This window comes from Homalodisca vitripennis, chromosome 4, assembly GCF_021130785.1.
Source record: "Homalodisca vitripennis isolate AUS2020 chromosome 4, UT_GWSS_2.1, whole genome shotgun sequence".
Classification (NCBI taxonomy): domain Eukaryota; kingdom Metazoa; phylum Arthropoda; class Insecta; order Hemiptera; family Cicadellidae; genus Homalodisca; species Homalodisca vitripennis.
Window position 1 is genome coordinate 159,674,554 of NC_060210.1, and position 23,090 is coordinate 159,697,643.

Here is a 23,090-nt window from a genome sequence, read left to right on the forward strand (position 1 = left end):
CAGCTTTGTAGAAATCTGTCGTCTGAGATCTTAACCACTGATTAACTCCAGCGTGAAGTTCAACGTCACTATCGAAGCGCTGCGTTGCGAGCCAAGTCTTCATCGCTGGAAAGAGGTGGTAATGTCTTGGTGCCAGATCTGTGCTATAAGGCAGATGATCAAACACTTCTCAATCAAAATCATCCAAGTCTTGTCGTGTACAATTGGCTGAAATGGGATGTGCCGTGTTGTTGCTTAAAAAAAATGTTTGAGCTCAATTTTCGGTTATGCTTGTTTTGTATCGCTTGCCGTAGCTTCTGCAATGTTTTATAGAACCTCTCTGCGTTGATTGTTGATCCTCACTGAAGGAAATCAACCAGAATCTCACCCTTAGCATCCCAAAAAACAGCCATAACCTTTCTCGCTGAGTTTAAAGACATTTTCTTGCTCGTTTTTTTTGGAGAATGTGTATGCCCCCATCCCATAGACTGCATATTTGTTTCACAATTGACATGCTTCGCCCATGTTTTGTTACCAGTAACAATACAATAGAAGTTCATTACCATGTTTGTCGTATTCATCAAGGAAAGTTAACGATGCAGGAAGTCTTTGTTTTTTTGTGATCTTCTATAAGGATTTTTGGAACCCACCTGGCACTAAATTTGTGGTATCTAAGTTTCCCTACAACAATTTCATGAAGTAAACTTCGTAAAATTTGTGAGAAATGTTCCAAAAATTTAGTTATTGTAAAATGGCGATTTTCACAAACTATCATTGATTTTCAACATCAAATCTTCAGTCACTAAGCTAAGTCGACCAGTACGACTAACGTCATGAACATTGGTGCGGGTATTTTTAAAGTCGATACACTACTGCCTTACTCTGCTTTCACTCATTATTCCATTTCCATAAACTTCACACAGTTGGCGATAGCTTTCAATTGGTTTATGGTTTTTTGCCAACAAAAACCTTATCACTGAACGCACTTTACAAGTGGTGGGTTTTTCAATAGCAGCACACATTAAAAAAATTTAATCACAGTGAGAAAAGTAAAAGAGATACAGACTGTGCAAGACTACATCTCGATTCATACTGAACGCCAGAGTGTTTTAACATCGAGATGGCTGCTGTAGTCCCACCCACTGTCGCACCATTCAAAAACGTCTTGTTACTTTCTGGATAGCTCTCGTACATAACCAAAGAAATTACAGTAAATATATATTTGGTTGTGAAAAATATATATTAATATACCAATACTAATTTTGTAGCATTTTTCTTCTCGAATTCAATGGTGCATGAATCAAATCGGTATTTTGCTGTAGTATATTATAAGAAATGATAATGTGATGGAATGTTTGATCGACAACATTTTGTTGGTTGACACTACAAGGGTTAATGTCTGAAGTGAAGTTTCTTATAAGTTGGCAGATCTTGAAATGTAACATTTTTAATTAGTAGAGGTTAAAGGAAATTGTGTTGTACTTTTAATAATAATAAGTCTTTATTTCAGATAAGGAAAACGAAATAGACACTTCTTTGGTGGGAGAAACAGCTCTAGTACCTATGAACACCAGTTCTGTAGTACCATCTGCTGGGGCTGTTGCAAATGTTCTCGCTAGCCGTAAAGCCCCTTCAATGCCTAAACCCAAGTGGCATCCTCCATGGAAACTATTTCGAGTTATATCTGGTCATTTAGGATGGGTCCGGTGTGTGGCTGTGGAACCAGGGAATGAGTGGTTTGCAACAGGCTCTGCAGATAGAGTTATAAAAGTAAGTTCCTCTTATTAAGTCTTAACGTTTATGTGAAAAGCAAATCTTTTGTACTCTTACCTAGTGTTTTTCATTTAGTAAACTAGTTAAAATTTTACTATAAATATTGAATTTTATGACTGAATAAAGTTTATGTAGAGCAGATAAAGGCAAACTAGCCCAATGATACAAAAAGTCATTAAATACCAAATAATTTATAAATTTAATCTAGCAATTCACACATTAAATGATCACCAGTTTCCACCAGTTGATAATATCCTACTTGCACAATCTGTAAATAAACGCCTTACTTAACCCTGCATCACTGGCAGTTGAAATTCCTATAATGGCAGGCACTACTTTGCTAGTTGTGCACACCTTCATTCAATCGTATGTAGCATATTTATTATTGAAGTAAGGTACACACTATTATATGTTTTATTTTTCAGTACAAAACAAGGAACATTTATATGCAGTCGGATTAATTTTTATTCAGATTTAGGTTTTTTGTTTTTCATTATAAGTGAAATAACGAAAAGTAAAACAAAAATATCCAAAATTAAAGCCTTAACCCTTTGCGTGCCAAGGCGACGATACATCGTCGCCAAAAACCCTTGCGAAAAGTGCCACGGCGACGATCTATCGTTTCAAGATCAAGATTCAAGATTCAAGATTTTATTCATCATTAATCATACAGTGATGCAATAGATTTCGTCAATATCAATACAACATAATTTTACTTTTTATTGCTTGTTGAGTTGTTGGTAACTACTATATTTAAATGAAGGTTTAAATAAATATAGGAAAAAAATAAATGTAGAATAACATAATAAATAGCTACAACACTATATACAGTACACTGTAATAGTTTTAACATTAAAAACATAGATTATCAATAGATTAAAAAGACATACTATATAACCACTATATTTAAGTGAAAATTAAAACAAATATAAAACATTATAAATAGTTATAACACTATATAAAACTACACTGTAATAGCTTCAACAATAAAAACGTAAATTATTAATAGACTAAAAGACATACATTTATGAATAAATAATTAGACAACAGTTAAAAAACACAAAAAAACATAAACTAATAAAATTTAAAACAATGAACAGTGAATAGACTATATACATTACATCAAAATTCATTAAAATACATACATTTAAACTATCTAATCTGAATTTAGCTTTGATTAAAAATTAGTAAAAGATGTCCTTAAATTTACCATAATCAGTAGCTAGATAGTCATCAACCTTGTAGAAAACTTGTTCCTTTAACCACTTTCTCAAGCAATATTTGAATTTATTAACAGAGACAGTGTGAGCGGATTGAGGCAATTTGTTAAATAATCGATTTTTTCATGCAAAATATGCTGTTATTTGTTTTTGTAAGTCTAGCAGGTAGTATAATCTAGGGCATAGTTATTTCTTGTGTTATAGTTATGTATATCAGATCTAATTTTATATTTATGCAAATTTTCTTTTACGTTTATTAGACAGAAATATATATTTAAACATGGAGTGTCATTATTTTTAATTCTTTGAAAATGGGGGAAAACAAGATTCACGATTGTCCAGTCCTTTTATGGGTCCGTATAGCATATTTTTGCCATCTAAAAAACTTGTTCCATATAAGTACTATTTCCCCATAAAGTAACGCCATATACAATCTGAGAGTGAAAAAAAAGGCATAATACGCATTGATCAACATATCACTACTAACACACAGTTTAAGTTTTCTTAGTAAATAAATGATTTTAGATAGCTTTTTGCAAAGGTATTTTATATGTACATCCCATTTCAAACTGCTGTCTAAGTATAGGCCAAGTAGTTTAATAGACTCTGCTTCAGTTAATTTAGTTAGTGAAAAAATAATTGATTCTGTCTTTTTTTTATTTATATTTAAATGATTTGTTTTAAACCAGCTCTCTGCAATATTCATTGATACATTCTGATCTATTTGCAATTTTCTCATGTCTTTTCCACTCCAAACTAAAGTAGTATCATCTGCATATAATACCGATTTGCATGGTATATTACTGGGAAATCATTTATTGCTATTAAAAATAGGAATGGTCCCAATACAGATCCCTGGGGAACACCAGATTTAATTAATTGAAATTAGATCCATCATTATTTTGATATACCATTTGTTTCCTGTTACACAAGTAGGATGTCATTAAGCCAAGTTCCACACCCCCCAAACCATAACATTGCAATTTTTCCAATAATATTTCATGAGAGACACAATCAAAAGCTTTGGTCAGGTCAATCAGAGTAGCACATGTCAATATTTTATCTTCAAAACCGTTCAAAACATAATTAATAAACACATTCAACGGCCTTAATTGTATTCAAACCTGGTATAAAACCAAAACTGTTCAACACAAAGCAAATTATTATTAACAAAAAATAATTATATAATTGATCTTTAATACATGCCTCAAAAACTTTACTTATTACGGGGATTAATGATATTGGTCTGTAACTTGATGGATCAGACTTTTTTCCTTTCTTATAGAATTGGTATTACCTTTGTAAATTTTAACACATCTGGGAACACACCTTCAGTTAAGGCTCTATTGAACAAGAAAACCAATGGCTTAATTATAAAATCAATGATTTCTTTGATTATTCTATTTGATAACCCATATATGTCTTCACTATTAGATGTGCTAAAATTACTGACAATCTTTTTTTACCTGTTGTTCAGTTATTGCTTGCCAGAAAAATGTTTTATTTTGCATTATTAAATTATTATTATGTAAGTATTGATTTACAAGTAATGTTGCTCCCATGACATCAATAGGTTTGTTAATGTTCATTTCTGTTGGTGCATTAATGAAGTAGTCATTAAAATCATTAGACTTAATTGGACACTCAAGATTTCTACTGTTTCCACCAGATTCTTCTTCTAACTACCTTCCATGCTGCTTTGCACTTGTTTTTAGAATTTGCAATAAATTCATTATTGTGTAACATTTTAGCCTCATTAATTTTATATCTGTAATGTTTTTTTTCCTTCTGATACAGTTCTTTTAATTGTTTTTTTTTGTCCAACTCATCATTATTACATTGGACATATAAGTTATAGCATACAATTACTCTTTCTTTAATTTTTTTCAACTCATTGTTGTACCACTTATTTGTTTGCTTTTGTTTTATTATGTTTGAATTTATTAGTTTTTATAGGACAACATTGCTCAAAGGTATTTCTAAGATAACCTAACACATTTGTAAATAGCAATTCTACATTCCGCTCACAGAGCAAATAGCTCCAGTCAGTCTCACTTAATATGTATTTAAAGAGAATTGATAGCCTTTACAGATAGCACTCTAAAACTACAAGGTGATGCATCTTTCTGTTTGCTTTCTATATTCTCCCTAAGTATCTGACAATAAAGGCCATCATGATCTGATATATGTGGTTTGAAAACTTTGCATTCACTTACATTATGTACATTATTAGTTATGATGTTGTCAATACAAGCCAATCCTCTAGTAGGATTTTTGTTTAAACAAAATAAATTATATAAGATGGTCAGAAGGTTAGAAAATTTTGAGACTCTTGTGAGTTATCTGAAATATTTACATTGAAGTCACCTGTGATAACTAAGTCATATTCAGGCATAAAACCTTCTGGTAAGAAAACTTAAAAAAATTGTCTAATTTTGTCAAGAATAAGTTATTATCAGACTGAGGGGTACGATATACACTAACTAAAACTATGTGGTAACTTTTTAAAACAATAGCAAACTACTTCAAAAATACTTAAAACACAAAAACAATTAACATTTAGTATTTCAAAATCGATGCTTTCCTTAATAAAATATGGAACAGCCCCACCTCTATGAGGTTTCTTCTCTACAATACATGTCAGCCACAACAAAACCTTCAGGTACATAAAGTAATTTTTCATATGAGTTAAGCCAGTGCTCATTTTAAAACTGACAACATTACAATTAAATTCATTCAACATTACTTCTAACATTCCAACTTTTTTTCTTAATGACTGAATATTTAAGTGAACTAAATTAAGTGGTGTACTGTTTATTACATTTTTACTACTTATATAACATGACATATTTTTTTTTATTTTATGATATCTATTGATGTTGAGGCCAACTTCTTCTGTAGATAAGGTTTTGTGACTGTTCAAGCTGGTCTTCCATTTTCTGAAGTGAACGCGTTTCCCAAGTCTTTCTGATTCATTACATCCACATCACTTATAAGTTGTTGAGGTTTGAATGAAGAGTCCCCAATTCTTTTCTGATTATATTTTATTACCGCTTTCACATATTTGTTCTGAAAGCCACATTTTCCCATGAGTGTTGAGATGCATACATGTCTTGTGTGATGTTGTCGCATTGCCTTACTAGATTCTACAAGAATAATATTACTATATTTTTTACTCAATTGTTTAAGGTTACTATTAACTTTTTTTACCTCACTGTTCACACATGACCAGTCAGATAGATCATATCTGTGAGGGACATCTACAATAACAAAATTATGGCTCTTCTTTTCATTCAGTACGTTTTCAATTCCAGTTATGAATTTATCACCTTCATTTCTTGCAACATCATTAGTTCCACCGATAATTACACATAGGTCTTCGTTTCCTAAGTTTTCTTTATTAATGGTTTCCATATTTAGAACCTGTTCAGATCGTCCACCAGGTCTAACAAAACCAATTGCTTCATAAAGGTTCTGCTTCTTATTTACATGCCATGATAAATTTTTCCCATGGCTGTCAGCACATATTAACAATTTTTTCTTCGGTTTTTTTATTGTTACTGTGGTATCTATAGTAGTAGCTTGCTCTTCATCTATTTCAACACCTGTCAATTTATTGCTTTCACTCTCTATAATATTAAGTGACTCAAAGCGGTTGGGAGATATAAAGAAATTTCTGGTTCAGTGTATGTTGATTTAGGTGTTATGTTTATTTTTATTTAATCTTCTTACTACTGTAGAGAATAATAATTCCTTATTAACGTTTCCTGTTTTTGGCAGTTCACTCATAGCAGCATCAATATGATTAGGAGTAGATGTAGGTGTATAATTTTGTATTTCAAATCTATGGTTGCCCACAGAAGACTCCTTACATCTGCTGTTATGGCACTATTGGTAATTCTTAGTTGATTTTCAAGTAGTGCTATATTTTTTTGTTATAAGTACTATTTCTTCTTCTTTTTTTAGAACTAGAGCCTCTAATTGAGTGTTATGGCTCTGGAGTTCATTTACTTGCCTATTTACTTGATTTAGGTCCTCATTTTGTGTTTTAATAATGATATGTAAATTATTAACTTTCATTATTCCAGTTCCTTATTGATTTCATTAGTGATGATTTTTATGCTTCTAAACTCCTCATTAATATCCATAGTTTCTTTATCTTCCAAAAAATTACTTTTAGAAACTATGTCTTCTTTTTTATTCTTATTATAAAAAATGCAACCCTTTTTATTTTTATTTTCATCTTTTTTTTCTATGTTGTCTGTGGACAACAAACATTTTTCGCAGAGATACTCCAACTGAAGTTTATTTATTTTTGGAAATCTTCAGTGCTCATATCAATACATTTAAAATGGTGCCATTTGCTACAACTTCCTTTACACAGGACAGCTTGAGCACACTTGCTAACATTCTTAAAACATACACCACAGGGATATTTAGACTTTTTCATTGTGTACGAAAAGTGGTTTTAAAACAAGGGAGTTTATGTTATATTGTTATTCAGCTGCAATATAACAACTTAAAATTGTGAAATTAATTGATAATATTAATAGTAATATATGTATAAATGTTCTAGTACTTTGATTTAATTTTTAATTTCAATTTAAATTGATTTACCCTTTTTATTTAACAAAAACACTGAACAGTATTTATTAATTAAACTATAAGACTGAAAGTTAGCAAAACTTGTTTGTTATCAGATAGCACAGGTGTATTAAAACAACCTCAGTCAAGTTTCAAGGTCAACAAGATAAGAGTCAAAGCTTTATCAATGGACAATGTCAAAGTTCGGTTGTACTGTGGTTGGGGATGGAATAGTCTCAAACAGGAAACTACCACAGTTATCAAATGCAGGTTATAACTTCTTGTCAAAAATAAAAACTAAGAGATTGTTAATACTACAATATCCTTATTGGAGACACTGGAAGGATGTGTTAGTTTTTAATAAAATATTAACTACTTGCAGTGTTTTTCACAACCCTAAGCTTTTTAAATAATAAACCACAGTCAATCCAACGGTAAAAAAACATGTGATTGAGTGAACTGTAAAGGTGAGTTTTTTACAATTTATTTATCCCTAATATTTAAACTTATGGAGCAAAAATTACTATCTCAAAATGATTTTAAATACTTAACCAAAACACCTTTTATACACTTTTCTTTCTAAAACACTAAAATGAACTTGATAAACACAATATAAAATTGGCACTTGTTGTCACACACATAAGCTCAGTCCAGCATGATTGTTTAACGTTGCCGACTTACTGTGCGAAAAGTGCCAGGCGACGATTCCGTCGTCGCCGTCTGTTATCGTAATTTTTTAACGCCTTATTTTTCATGAATTCTTTTCACAACCAATATTGTTTTATTTGTTAACTATCCTGCAATAGATAAATAATAGTTCACATAATACTTTATATTAGTGAAGATAAAAAAACACAGAATAATAGAAGCAACAACAGCTGGCGGTGATCAACCGGGCGCGTAAACAACTCGCTACGTATAGTATGCGTAATATCTAAAATAATACGTTCGGTCACATGGTTGTGTATACATCGTTTCGAGGTTAGGATCTCTAAAATGATTTTGTTAAATTGATATCTCCCATGCGTGCGTGCGTGCGCGCGTGCGCACGCGAGCGTGTGTGTGTGTGTGTGTATACATATTTTTTGGGAAAATATGAAGACCATATATTAGATATACTTTAGAACCAAAGAATAAATGTAAGTAATGCATTAATTATTTTTGTTTTAGTGTTGTGTTACCGGTACTGAAAAATGATTTTTTCATTATGTACATAATTTCAAGCATTGTTATGTAACTATAGTAATTATATAAAAAAGTCAACCATTATTTTTTTCACATTAACAATGTTATAAAGAATATTAAAAAAATTCTTCCCATAGTAAAATTGTTTCTTATTAATTTGTCAAAAAAAATAAAAACTAAAAAATAAAAATTGCTTTATACATTTTTTGGTTTTGACATGCCAAAACTAATATTATTTTATGTTGTTTCATTTGTTTTGTAACATTTTATTGTAATACAATTTTTTACAAACATTTTGATACCTCTTTCATAAAAAAGTATGAAAAATAAAAAAAATATATTTCTTTTTCCGGAAGCCCGGTAATACTTCTTATTATTCCCTGGCATTTTTCGCATATGACTTGCAATATAGTTGCTAGTGCATTTCTTTTGTACTAAATTTTTTGCCTTGTGGCATTCAAAGGGTTAAAAGAAATAGAAATAATTTTTTAGTACTTTTCAAAATACACAAAATGTCTTAAAAAAAGGTTTTTTATGCAAAACATCAGAAAAATTCTACCTTCCTCAAAATTTGTAAATTGCATTTGGTAAAAAGTAGAATGTTGTGTTTTTACAAAAAATGACATATTCACATTCTAACATTTTTAGATATTTTCTGTATGCTTATTTTATTTTAAAACCTTTTCTATGTTGTAGAGCATAAAAGTTCTGAAAATAAAAATATATTTTTCTGTTTTTTTTAATACTTTTATATCTAAAAATTTTGCTACAATTCCTAAGAAGTGTTTTGTCAAGAAATAAAACTTGTAAAAAAACATAATATACTGTCAGAAAATTCTTAAAATGAAATAAATTTATTATAATAAAAACTAATTGTGTAATAATAATTGTCTAAGATCACCTGATTTAGTAAATAAGTCACTCACAGTGTTCAATAAATAAAAAATAATGAAATGAACATTATTTGTAATATAGGCGTAGGCCTAGGTATAACAATTTTTTTATATCACAATTTAGCATACAAACCTGTGAATAAATGTACAATAAATGAATCACAAATAAACCATTGTTCAAGGGTATAGTTTATAGGTACAAGCGTAGAATTCACAATAAAAGTTTAGAATACACAATGAGTAATGCCAGTGCACATCAATATGGCGGCTATGGTCCTCTCGAAATTATAAAGTTTAATCACAAAATAAACACTTATAACGTACTTATTCCTTGGAGATATCTATACCACTTGATGGCAAATTTCACAAGGAAAAGTTTGATGTCATTTGGTACCAGCACAACTCTAATAATATTACAAGAAACAACACAATACTAGTGACTAGTGAAACTGGTCATCTAACGTTACAAAAATGTTGCAAACAATGGTTGCGTCGAAAGTTTTTCTTCGCAACACAAATCAACGTACAGATGTTTGAAGCAGATGGTCTTGTTGAGAAATAAATTCTGAATGTAGTGATCTAGCCATTCCTCATTCTCATTCCTAAACGAAGTTTCCTGCAGCAAAAGTATAGGGAAAACGGTCTTTTTTTTTCACACTCTCTTGAAGTGCGCGACCAGACACGGCAAACCAATATTTGTATTACAATTTTATAATTTCGGTGCATACTTATTACATATTATTATTCAATAAATTTAGGTGACTTACATTTTCTGTTAGTACAAATAAGGTGAGAACGCTTATTTAGTCTTTTTTCAATCCATTATAAGATATGGCCTTGTAATGTGGGGCAATGCAAGTAAGATTAATAACATTCTTATCCTTAAAAAAAGTCTATAAGATTAATTACTAACTCACAACCACATTAACATTGTAAACGTCTTTTTATTATTTGTAAAATTCAGACCATAATAAACCTGTATCTTTTTGATCTTATGAAATATGTATTTCAAAATCCTCAATTAGTAAAGTATAAAACACTCCCACAATACCAGGAATAAAAATGCTGCGTCTATTCATTTTAATAGATTGAGCGAAACTCTTGATAGCCATTCTGTTATTGCACTGAGGGTATACAACCATTTGTTACCCTTAGTCCTAAAGTACAATAAACAAATATTTTTGAATAAATATTACTTATGGCTATTAGATACCCCACTTTATGCACCGGACGAGTTCTTGCGATTAACAAACATTTTATTTCAAATTTTCTAGTGCCACTGGTGGTATTTGTGTATTGTAGCTTATGTTTGCGTAATATAAGATTTATAACTGACTTGGTTATATTTATAATGAAAGCTGTAATGAGACTTTGTCAATGATCTTTTTTATGGCAATAAAAAGTGTTAATTGTTGATTGAGTGTTGAGTCTTCCATTTACTACCATAGTGAATTAATGATGTAGAAATCTTTACATATGTATATTTATACCATCAAATTATTGGATTGTACACAGTTAACTAACAAAAATGTGAGAGTATATGGATTGATATAAATTTATTATTATGTTCAATTTTGAATATATAGAGGACATGTTACAGATCTGGGAACTGGGCAGTGGGCGGTTGAAGGTATCTCTGACTGGCCACATCAGCAGTGTTAGAGGACTTGCTGTCAGCAGTAGACATCCTTACCTCTTCAGCTGTGGGGAGGACCGTCAAGTCAAGTGTTGGGATCTAGAGTACAATAAGGTATATATTTTGTTAATTTGCATTAATATTGTTTTTATGTCTCCTTCTTTTGCAGATTTAAATAGTGGCAGATGTAAGTCGGAGCAAAAATAATCTAAAATAACGTAGACTACATTAGGTTAAGCACTATAAACATTTTTTACTTTCTTAAATTCAGTTTATGATGAAATCTATATGAGGACCTTCTTCTGGAATTCTCTGTGGACAATAAACATTATTACATAATCATATAAATGAGTAGTAGTGTTATAATTATGTATTAATTTGTCTTTGGAAAAGATAATTTTAGCAGTTTTTAGTAGAACTGGTGAGGATTTCCTTCTGTGTTTATTCTTCAGTGAATAGAAGTAAGAGTCTCTTTAGCAATCAGACAATGAATCTCTTCTCCAGTTGTGCTTGTGCGTTTTCTGGCAGTAGCTTACAGGGTTTTATGAACAGACTAAGACAGTGGAACAATGGGTAAATTGTGAGCCATGTCTTATGTTGTAAAAATGTTTCTTTTAACTGTGAAGACTGCATGAATAACTCAGCTCTTGAATTTAAACTGCTATCACTGTAGATATCTATAAAAATAGGCCGGTTGTCAGCACTCTTAGACTCCCAACACCTGCAAGGATTACAACACCTGATTTCTGGAACTGGAAACTCTTTCCTAGATTTGTAGTAGCTGCTCCTCAAGTCATATACCTTTGCTTCTGGGGGGGTGTTCACTTAGTCTACAAATGTGCACATCCATGTAGTGCTGAAGTCAATTAAAACACCAAGGTTCTTAGTAGATTTGTGGTTAAGGTTAGCTATACTCAGACAGATTATATACAGTTTATGATTATATGTTGGTTTTAGTAGCAATGTGTAAAAAAACATTTCCATACACAAGATGGTTTGTTCATATTCGTCACTGGTGTCGTCTCTAGTAAATGTGACTTTAGTTAGATAGGACATTTGTCATTGTCATTTGCAGTAAACTACTGATCAAGCACTGTGTACTTTATATTTTCCTGAATTTGCGTTTAAAATTATCTTTTAACTAAAATCTCTAACTTTCTTATCTGGATAAACTTTATGCACAACAGTAATTTGAAATAAGAAGCTTTATTACTCTCAGGATTTCAAATATAAAGAAATGTTTCTCTCTCTTATTATTTTATACATCTCTGTGCATTAAATGGGATTACTAGTGGGACAAAACTCTGGTAATTTTAATACTAAAATATGCCCCATAAACTGTTATCACACTCCAATGTAAACTGTGATGATACAAAATTTTAACCTAATCTGTTCAGTAGCTTTTGCTTAATTAAAGGACTAATCCGTACATCAGTATAAGAGTTTATATTTATAATATTAGTAGGGGAGGGTTATTTATTTATGTTTATATATAATATTAATTGTAATATAAAGTGGGTTCTTATTTATATTTTATCATATTACTCTGTGCCCAAACACACAAAATCTAAGCTTTTATAAATTGATGCATTGATGTAAATAACCTGCAGTATTGTCAATTGTCCCAGTGCAGCTCTCGTGTGGAAATGTAAGGGTTAACGCTAGACTCAGTTACTACAGTGTTTTGTATATTGAATCTTTAATTGATCCGAAAATTTGATTGAATGTTTTTAATAGGTGATCAGACATTACCACGGGCACCTGAGTGCAGTGTACACTCTGGCTTTGCACCCGACTATAGATGTACTGATAACAGCAGGCAGGGATTCAACTGCACGAGTGTGGGACATGCGTACCAAGGCCAATGTGCACACACTGACAGGACATACCAACACTGTGGCCAGTGTCATCAGCCAAGCAGCTGAACCTCAGGTATTACAGCCATTAAAGGCTCTTTAGAGATTTATCATTCAGATCATAAGTAACTTTTAGTTTGTTATCTCTTCTAGAGGCATGTTTTATGTTAAAATTTAATATTTAATGGGAAATATGCTTCAAAAGTAGGCTGAAAATTGTTGGTCAGAATTTGATATTTCCAACTCTGCCAAGTTATTTCTATTTTACTTTTCCATTGAAATGCTAATGACAGTACCAGCTTAAAAATTCTTTCATAACGTAAAGATTTATTTTTGATAATTAATGTTGGAGTATTAGGGTTATAGATTATTAGGGTTATATCATGGTGATCTATCAAATTATATAATGATCCTTTGTTGTGAATCGATTCTAAATTATAATATACTTAAATAGTTTAGTATTTTCTATATTACTGTAGCCCTGAACTCTGTAAAGACAATTAATATGAACACATCTTCGTAAAACATTTCAAATAGCAGTCATATATACTAGTAACTATAGTTTCAACTTCTGATGACCCATTATCTGGCATCAATAAGTATTATAAAGTGAGGATTATTCTTTTGGAGTTATCATAGTTCAAAATTCACAAACACAGCACAAAACACAATGAATAAATAAATAAATAATGAGACATATAACAAACACGTGATAGGACTATGCACACAACTTTGCATTCAACAAAAGATGGTGTCCCCTTATTTTAAAAGCCTTATTTTAATGTCATACAAAAATATCAGGATGTTACCAAAGAATCATAGGGATTACAGTTGCTGCCCTTTAAACATAATTGTTTTTCTGGTAACCTGTAAAGCTTGCAATTAAAGCACAATGCACATTTTTGATTTGCAGATTTGCACAAAGTGAAATACTCAAAATTGTAATTCTGTAAATTTTAAAGTAAGTACGATAGTTTGATTCTATTGAATAAAACCCAACATATAATTCTGTAATTATATGTTATTATTATAGAAAAGTGTTTTCTAACAATTATGTAGAAAATTATAAATTTATTGAGGTTTACATAAATGTGCTATGTCTTTATTAAAAAAAAAAAAATATGAATAGATTATTAAAGTAAAACATCAGAGTCTTAAGGAAAATGAAAAAATATGTTAAATACTTGTTCGTCACTCAAAAATATACTATGAATCTATTTATTATTCTATTAGTTTTTATTATACTTTTAATTTTAATTTCTATTTCACTTATCACACACTTAAAAATTGATAAAGTAGTAAAAGATAAGATTCAAGATTTTAATTACAACGTAATAATTCATAATTATACAACTATAAATAATATTGTATGAACAGGGTGCTTCTCAATGTATACAATATTAATGACTGTCTTATGTATTGAGAAAGTCAATGTTGTAGCACAATGCCAAGTCCAAATATCTGTCTTAACTACTACTAAATTTTAAAAGTAATAACTATATGTTAAAATTCATTTACTTGTTTAAAACAAACATATTCAGTTAGTTAAAATAAGTAATAAAAAATGGTATGACTTATTTAAAACATCATAATTCATAAATATGTCAAAGTTACAATTTAACAGTTAATCAAATATTTATAAATTAAATAACACCAACAGAATAATATACTAAAATAACAACCTCAATAATAACCAGAGTAAATCAATCAACAACAATAACAGGTTACTAAAATATCTTCAACATTAAATCCAAATCAATATTACATTATAAAATACAGATTTTCCAGCAAAAAATCAGACTCGCTGTATTAAGTTTTACTTATTAGTAAACATTTTACTGCATTTTTAAAACCAGAAATTTAAGCTTCTTTAAATGATCAATTTTAAAATTAATTCCTTTATAATTTGGTGAATTTTCAAATAATGTTAATTTTTAAATAGGGAATTGCAGTAGGTTGTTTAAACCCGTGTTATACCAATGTTCGAGTTGAATAATGAGTTCTGAATTTAGGAAACCATAAATAAAAAATTAAACAATTATAAATATACAATGATGAAATTGTTAACATTTCCAGGTCTCTAGAAATGTTTTTCCATGAAGCCCTTCTGTTAAGAACAACACAGAGTTGTTATTTATATCTTTTGCATTTTGAAACAGAAATAATAACTGAACGACTTCCCCATATAGTACGGGAGCTAGCAACGTTTCTAAAACAATAATTCCAGGTCAGCTGGATTTTTTGATATGCTATCTTTTTTGCTCTTTCGGTTAGAGTCCGGGCTATCTGGCTGGTGGTAGTGGTTGCGTTTATTAATGTGCATCTTACCTGCACAGGTAAAAATCCTGGAGTTTAAAAGAATTTTATTATGCGTGATTTTATTTTTTTTCCCTTTAGATAGATCTACCAGACATTATTTTTTTTATTGCCAGACATTTTTACTGTTGTTAATTACGTGCCATACGTGAAATTTTATTTTTTTTTATAAAAAATTCAAAGTATTTTAGAATGTCTGTAATTTTTATATTATGTTATTTAAACCTAAAATAATCTAAAATTAATTTGCCAGACGTTTAATTCGATTGTTAAATATTAAATATAAATAAAAATATAATGAAAAGTATTGCGGTATGATGCTTGTGGTTGGAGAGAGAAGACAGTTTGAAGTGCAAGAGAGACAGAAAGCGACGGCCAGCCCTTCGGCTAGTGTATAACATTATATTTTTAAGAATGAGACAGAAATAATCGCAAAAATACATTACTTAAGTTTGTTCTTGTAAATACAACTTGGGATGAAAAAATTTTAACATCAAAATTAAAAATAAGTATAAATTGAAAAGAATGGAATTAAAAATATAGCATATAAGGTTTAAAAACTACATTTTTTATTCAAAAGCGATTATAACGATTTTCATTCTGTAATTAGTGTCACAAAAAAAGGTGGCATCTTCATAATAATAATCATCATCATCATCATCTTCCCTGTCACTGTCAGAATTATTTAGATCATCGTCTTGGGAATTGTCATTGTCTTCCAACACTCTATCATCTGTAAAAAGAAATTAAATTTTCTTTAATTCTTTTTGTTTTTATACAACAATTCAGTTTTTATTGATAAATTTCTATTTTATACTTACTTTGAATAATAACATCTGAAACTGTGGAAGGTAATTGCTCTCCCACAAACCAGATAAAATCATATTTATCGTTGTTGATGGTCCAACCGGAATCAACTGGAGATAAAGATGTTGGATGTTTTAAGTGAGCATTTCTCCATAGCTTAGTCACATAGCGGAACACTCTTAATAAATGTTGAAGCAATTCTGCTTTACAGGGTGGCAAAACTGGATGAGTCGAAGTTACGATATTTTTTTTTTCAAATTTCTCATCGGATTTTTTTGACTTGAAAAGTGCTTGAGAATAGATGAAATCGAACATCATTAACATTCGAAGAATTTTTAACTCCATACATTTGACAAATAAACTTCTCAAGGGTTACAAAGGTAGTTTCAAGTATTTCTTCGTCACCCGTAATAATATTTTGAAAAGCTAATTGATATTCGTTCGATTTCTCTAATATTTTAAAGGGTCTAACTTTGCCTTTTCTAAAAAATGCTGGTGTGTAATTGCACCCGGTGATTGCGTGGAAGCATGGCAAAGCTTTACATAAAGATACTCCAAGTATTTGGTATATTTCATTGACGTTTATGTATCGTTGATGATTTCCTACGCCCATATCCATCCAGATTTTTAAAGATGAGTTTAAGTGATCCATATTTCCCAGAAGTATAATTAAAATATCAGAGTCAGAACAGCGTATAACAACTTCAGCGTCAAAATCGATTTGAAAAATATGAAAAATGATCCTAGAATCAGCTCTTTGTGTTCTTCACATGATAATGATTCTTCAGTTGTTTTAATCACTTTGTTATTTGAAACCTTGTAAGAATAACATTTATTGTAACTTACATAAATATTTTTATTAGCAATAAAAGGTACCGTGTCTTCACTATCCCAGTGATCTATAAAAAAGTTTACTAGAGCTTCTTTAAATTGTATATTGTTAAGTTCTGCTGCAAAATTGTGTGGTCGAGCTTGATTTGGACCAATCGATACTGGACTGGTTGCTTCTTCTCGACGTGAACGTTCGCAATCTTTGATAGACGGCGAGAAATACTGGTCAAAAGACAATGTCAATACGAATAGATTTTCATTTGGGAGATAGTACTCATAAACTTTTTAGATATACCATCATACGTTTGTGGTACATCTTTCATGAGATGCAACAAAAAGAAACCATCAACAAGACAAACATCAAAAGATGACGGTTGTTGATATGTAGTGTTGCCCAATTTTTTTTCGATGAGCTTTGCTAATTGTGATTTATCAGTTTTACAGATTGAACCATCTGGGTGACACATTAATGTTGGCATTAGGGGTGAGTGGGAATGTCAAAACCTTCTCAATGTGAACCTTGTGAGTCAGAGAAATCCCCAGCACTCTACCAAATAGATCTCTTTGCATTCGCAACTCAACGACTTTATTTCCTAAAGTCAACTTCTTTTTCTTCGGGCACCTCAGCAAAATTAAAAAACTTTATTTTTTTTGTTATTGGTTTATCAAATCTATTCCCATCTTCAATGCATTCACTGATAAATTGTTTTCTTAGAGTCTCACCATTCTCTTCAATATTTAGTAAAAAATCTGTAACGTCAGGAGAAGCAGGCTTTGAAGTAGCAATGTTGTATAGATTTTTTTTGTCTAATTTTGGATCAAATGGATTGCAATTTTTATCGAGATTTTCAATAAAATCAGCAATTTGTTTTCCATAGATTTTTAATTCTGTTCGGTTGTAATTCTGCCGTAACATCTTGTAAGTATCTTAAGCCACAAACATCCAAGACATGTGATATTAACGCTGCTCTTATGCTATTGACTTTTTGGTCCAGCGTTGACGTGCAGCTAGAGAATTAGTAAAGTGAGCAATTCCGCTCAGTCGTTTAGCTGCATCGGCATTTATCGTTTGCTCCAGTGTAAGATCTATTGGTATTCGTGAAAATGGCTTATCAGTTCTTTTGACTCCAAAACATCCTTTATTAAAATCATCATCTTGTAGTCCAGGGTGGGTTTTATCGACATTATTTAAATAATCTGAATATTTTAGACAATAACGAGCGTAATTAGGTTGATTAACAATAAAAAACAAGTTCGTCATTTTTGGAATTACGTGCGTAAACATTTGAAAGTCACCCATACGTATACTTCTCGAAAGATTTATGTAATAACTAATCAACTGAATGTAGATCATGTAGAACTGTGCTGTTTTTCCATAGGTACCTTGCCTGGTCTTTGCTACGTATTTCTTGTATGAATTGAGCAGTTGCGATAACATTTCATTAGGTAAATAAATCAGTGTCCGTTGATGATGAGAAGGAAAATATTTTCTCCTGATATTCTAAAAGATCTTCATAAATTTGTCCTTTTACAAAATCATATTCAGCATTCTTACTTTTCAAAAATTGATCAAAATGTAACATCTGTAAGCTTAATGCCATCAACGGATGTAGACGTTTGCAACGATTAAAGTGTTTACCCTCAATTATTCCATTTACAGACCTGAAGCAATGATTTTACTCTCAATCATCATGTGGGATAATCCACACTCATCGATGAAAAGTACCGACAGCTTTAAAAAAAGCCATCATTAAATGAAACGATCCAAGATGTATAAATAGATTACTAAACTTGAGGACCTTCTGTTGCTTGAATTTTATAAGCTATTTTAGCAATTGCTAAATCGTATGTGACCTGTACATAAGTTTGACCACATTCTTTACCAACTGTTTGTGCTTGTTCCATTGTAAAACGCGGACCACTGATACATTTGTTGGTGATAAATTAATAGAAGTAATATATGATACTTTCTGTTTTGGAGTATTGTCTTCTATCATTCTGCCATTAAATCCTGTCCAAGATGGTGTATTTGGCACACGAAAAACATATGATAGCAAATGTAACAGATCAATGGTTTGTAAAGATGAAACATTTTCAGGTGATGGTGATGATCGATCAATTTCGACCGGTGTTAAGCGACCTGCCAATCTTTAATCGCTTACCATAAGGAATTATGTCAGGAGTGAAGTCTGTCAACGATCGTTTTCTTTTTTGTGATGGTTCTGTTGGTAATAAATCTTCTGAATTATCATTAGCTTGATTTAGTTGAGCATGTGAATTATTATCAATGTTTTTGGTATATGATTCCCACAGTATCATGCAAAGTTTCTTTTCCATTCAAGGTATCAACGTATCTATCAAAATTATCAAAAGCTACACCAGTACATAGTGAGGGATTTAAAATGATGTCTGGAGGACAAACTTGTGTGTTCGATGTACTGATGAGATAGTTGCTTCTGTTTCCAATTCTTCTAGAGTAGTATAGTTACAGCAATGTCCAAATCTATTTAAAATATTTATTATTTTCTTACTACTTGTGAGACTTTTTTATAGTCATGCCAAGAGTAATGTGTTTGGATGGTTTAACGGTACCATTACTAACACAAAAAAATTGCATCAGCAGCCATTGAAGAACTCAATCTACTACAATTTAAACCATCTCTGCGTCTAATATCTTTACCTCCAATAAATGCTTTGAAGAATCGATCTAATTTATCAGGAATCACGCATTCACCAGTAATCAAGTAATTTGTTTTAATTTTGATGGTAATTTTGATTTTCAATTTTCAAAATTGTATTTCGTAATATTAACGCGACTTTATCAATAAGGTCGTTTTCTTCAAGTTTTGTTAGATCATGTTCTAATAAACTACAATCCTTATGAATAATAATTTTTTTCTTTTGCTTCGATATAATTTTGATATTTTTCTTGAAATATTTTTGTATTTTTTCTTCCAGATAATGATTAGTTATTAAACTTATATCTGTCTGAGGCTGAAATTTCTGCTCATAATTCAACTCATTATTGTACATATCACAAAGAGATGATAGTGATACACAATTTTTTTTTCATTAAAACCTCTTCGTTTATTGCTGATTACAATATGATTGAAAATTTTCTTTATGGATATTACGATTTTTATGCCAAGAAGTATATGGAATGTCTGAAACTACTTTATTATACTCATTTAAATAATTTAGTTCACACGAATGATGATAAAAAAATTGGTCTATTTGTAGATTTTAAATCGTTAATTTTTTGTAACAACACATCATTATTAAGTTTCTCCATCCACTCAGTAATTTTTGAAGTGAAAACTTCTTTTAGGCGCGTTGAGCGTTTTGGTAGAGGGTTTAAATCCTCGGTTCGCGTCACAACATGCTAATGATACTAACCAGCATGAAAAAGTCAGTCTCGCTGTGTTTTTTAACCGTAGACTTGGCCGCGGACTACTAACCTGCATGAAAAAGTCAGTCTCGCTGTGTTAAAACTGTCCCGACGGAGTATGAAAACAGACTGCGAAAATCAGTGACCTTTACGGCTTCCTCTCGCGATTTAAAAGTGAAGCCAATGTCGTTACAATTCTGTAAGATGCGTCAAATTAAAGCTCTTAATATTGGCAATCTATTGGTTACATTTTTAAATATTAAAAAAATTTCGAAATAATTTTGATTATTGTTTACATTTTACATAGCGTTTACAATGACAAGAAAAAAGTAGTAAGCGAGGATTTTTTTTATTTTTTGGTCAGACAAAATTTGTCAGCGAGAAAGTTGTGTGTGAAAATAGATGAATATTTTTTTTGTAATTTATCATTTTTTTATTGGAAGTTTAGTTTAGCCTGTAGTAGCGTATGAAGTGATGAGTGAAACGTTTCTGCTGGAACTGTAGTTGGCGCATTGGCTCACTGATACCGTATTAACTCAATAAATTAGTTTATTGTGCAATAAAAATACCTTTACGAAAGAACCAAGTTAATTTAACTAATTTATTAGTCTTAAAAATATTGTGGGGTTTAATTGTTATTGCAATTATATACTTTATCCGTAGCAATAACTGTATTATTTACAACGGTGTTAACTCACTTGTATTCTATGTTTAACTAACTATTAATATTGAGCAATTACAACAAGTATAATGATTGCATTGAACTTTTTTGCATTAAAATAATATTCTTTAATACCTACAGTACTTTTTTTACAATGGAGCGGCGAGTTCCTCCACATCACTGGCGTCACTATCCTGTTCACTATCGCTGGTCTCAGAATCACCGATGTTTATTATAAAACTTTTTCACTAATACATCGACTATTTCTGACTGTATTATGTGCGCGTTGACGCTTTTTGGATAAGTATAATTTTGTGAGTCACGTCAACAATACGTTATAGTAGCAGTACATCTGTATAATTTTGCATATAGTTTTAATTACTCTCAACTCAATAGTTCCGTTTTCACTTCTATCGGCAGTCCCACGACTGCTACTGTTTTTTGATAAAGTTTTTGCATCTTTTGATGAATGAAGATTTTGTTGTTTTCCTTTATTTTGTTTACGATCTTTCTCACAATAAAAACAAACATTTTTGAATTGTGACCTGCCTCAACACATTCAATATTTGCGTCAGGATAATCATCACAAACGTTATTTTCGTTGATACTCAAATGCTAAGAGAGTGGAAGCAATATCTCCAAACATTCTCTGACTATCTAAACTTACAGCTGCATCCTCTGAAAGTACCTCATCGTTAAAACTTGGGCTAGGATGTCCTGACATACAATGATTATTTACATTTTCACCAGCATCTTCCGGTATTATTTTTTTATTTAAACTCAAGTCAAAATCATGGATGTTGTCTGATGAATTAAACTTGAAGCAGCAATCTCACTTACTATTTCACTGTTTGTGTTACTCGTAATAGTATCACTGATATTTGCTGGGAGTGTTTGATGACAAAATTATGTGGAATAGATTTACTGGTACTATCTATTTCAGTCGATGAATCACGGTATTTTTGCCATTAAAGCTGTAAAACTGCTATAACATTGTCTGTGGTATCCATCTGTCTCATTTATTTCAGTAGACAGTTCAATGTCACTGTACTTTAATTTATATTTCAAACGTATATTCAAAACTTCCTGGCACTTCTTCAATTTATCAATCACGAAAAGAATTATTTTACCTTTATGTCCTTTACAGAAAACACATTTCATTGTACCACTGGCCCATTGTAGCGAAGTCAATAAATAGACATCACAAATAAAACAAACACAACACAAACATGTGACTTTAGACTGACGCCATGTATTGTTGTCCATATGCCGAAGCGCTGCCGTCGCTTTCTGTCTCTCTTGCACTTCAAACTGTCTCTCTCCAACCAAAAGCATCATACTGCAATACTTTTCATTATATTTTTTATTTATATTTAATATATTTAACAATCGAATTATCGTCTGGTAAATTAATTTAGATTATTTTAGGTTTAAATAAACATAATATAAAAATTACAGACATTCTAAAATACTTTGAATTTTTTATAAAAAAAAAATAAAATTTCGCGTATGGCACATAATTAACAACAGTAAAAAATGTCTGGCAATAAAAAAATTAATGTCTGGTAGATCTATCTAAAGAGAAAAAATTTAAAATTACGCATAATAAAATTCTTTTAAACTCCAGGATTTTTAACCTGTGCAGGTAAGATGCGCATTAATAAACGCAACCACTACCGCAGCCAGCCAGATAGCCCGGACTCTAACCGAAAGAGCAAGAAAGACAGCATATCAAAAAATCAGCTGACCTGGAATCTCTTGTTTTAGAAACGTTGCTAGCTCCCGTACTAATATCTCTATTCCATATTATTCTAATGAATAAAAGCAAGCTTAATAAACTGTAATTTATTGCAGATAAAATATGATAAAGCAATCTATGTTGCATTGGCAGTTTTGGATTTGAAACAAAAACATCAAATGTTCAAAGTTTTGTTGTATAATTACTTTTTTTTATCAAATAA

The 23,090-nt window shown here is 30.8% G+C and overlaps 1 protein-coding gene across 1 annotated transcript in view; it reads left to right on the plus strand.

Annotated features, from left to right (window-relative positions):
- LOC124360448 (pleiotropic regulator 1) overlaps positions 1 to 23,090 on the plus strand; it is a 38,607-nt gene that overhangs the window by 6,997 nt on the left and 8,520 nt on the right. Inside the window, exons 2-4 of the mRNA XM_046814087.1 lie at positions 1,490 to 1,749; positions 11,235 to 11,384; positions 13,008 to 13,202. Of these exons, the coding sequence (XP_046670043.1) occupies positions 1,490 to 1,749; positions 11,235 to 11,384; positions 13,008 to 13,202 (605 nt within the window). The remainder of the gene's footprint in view (positions 1 to 1,489; positions 1,750 to 11,234; positions 11,385 to 13,007; positions 13,203 to 23,090) is intronic.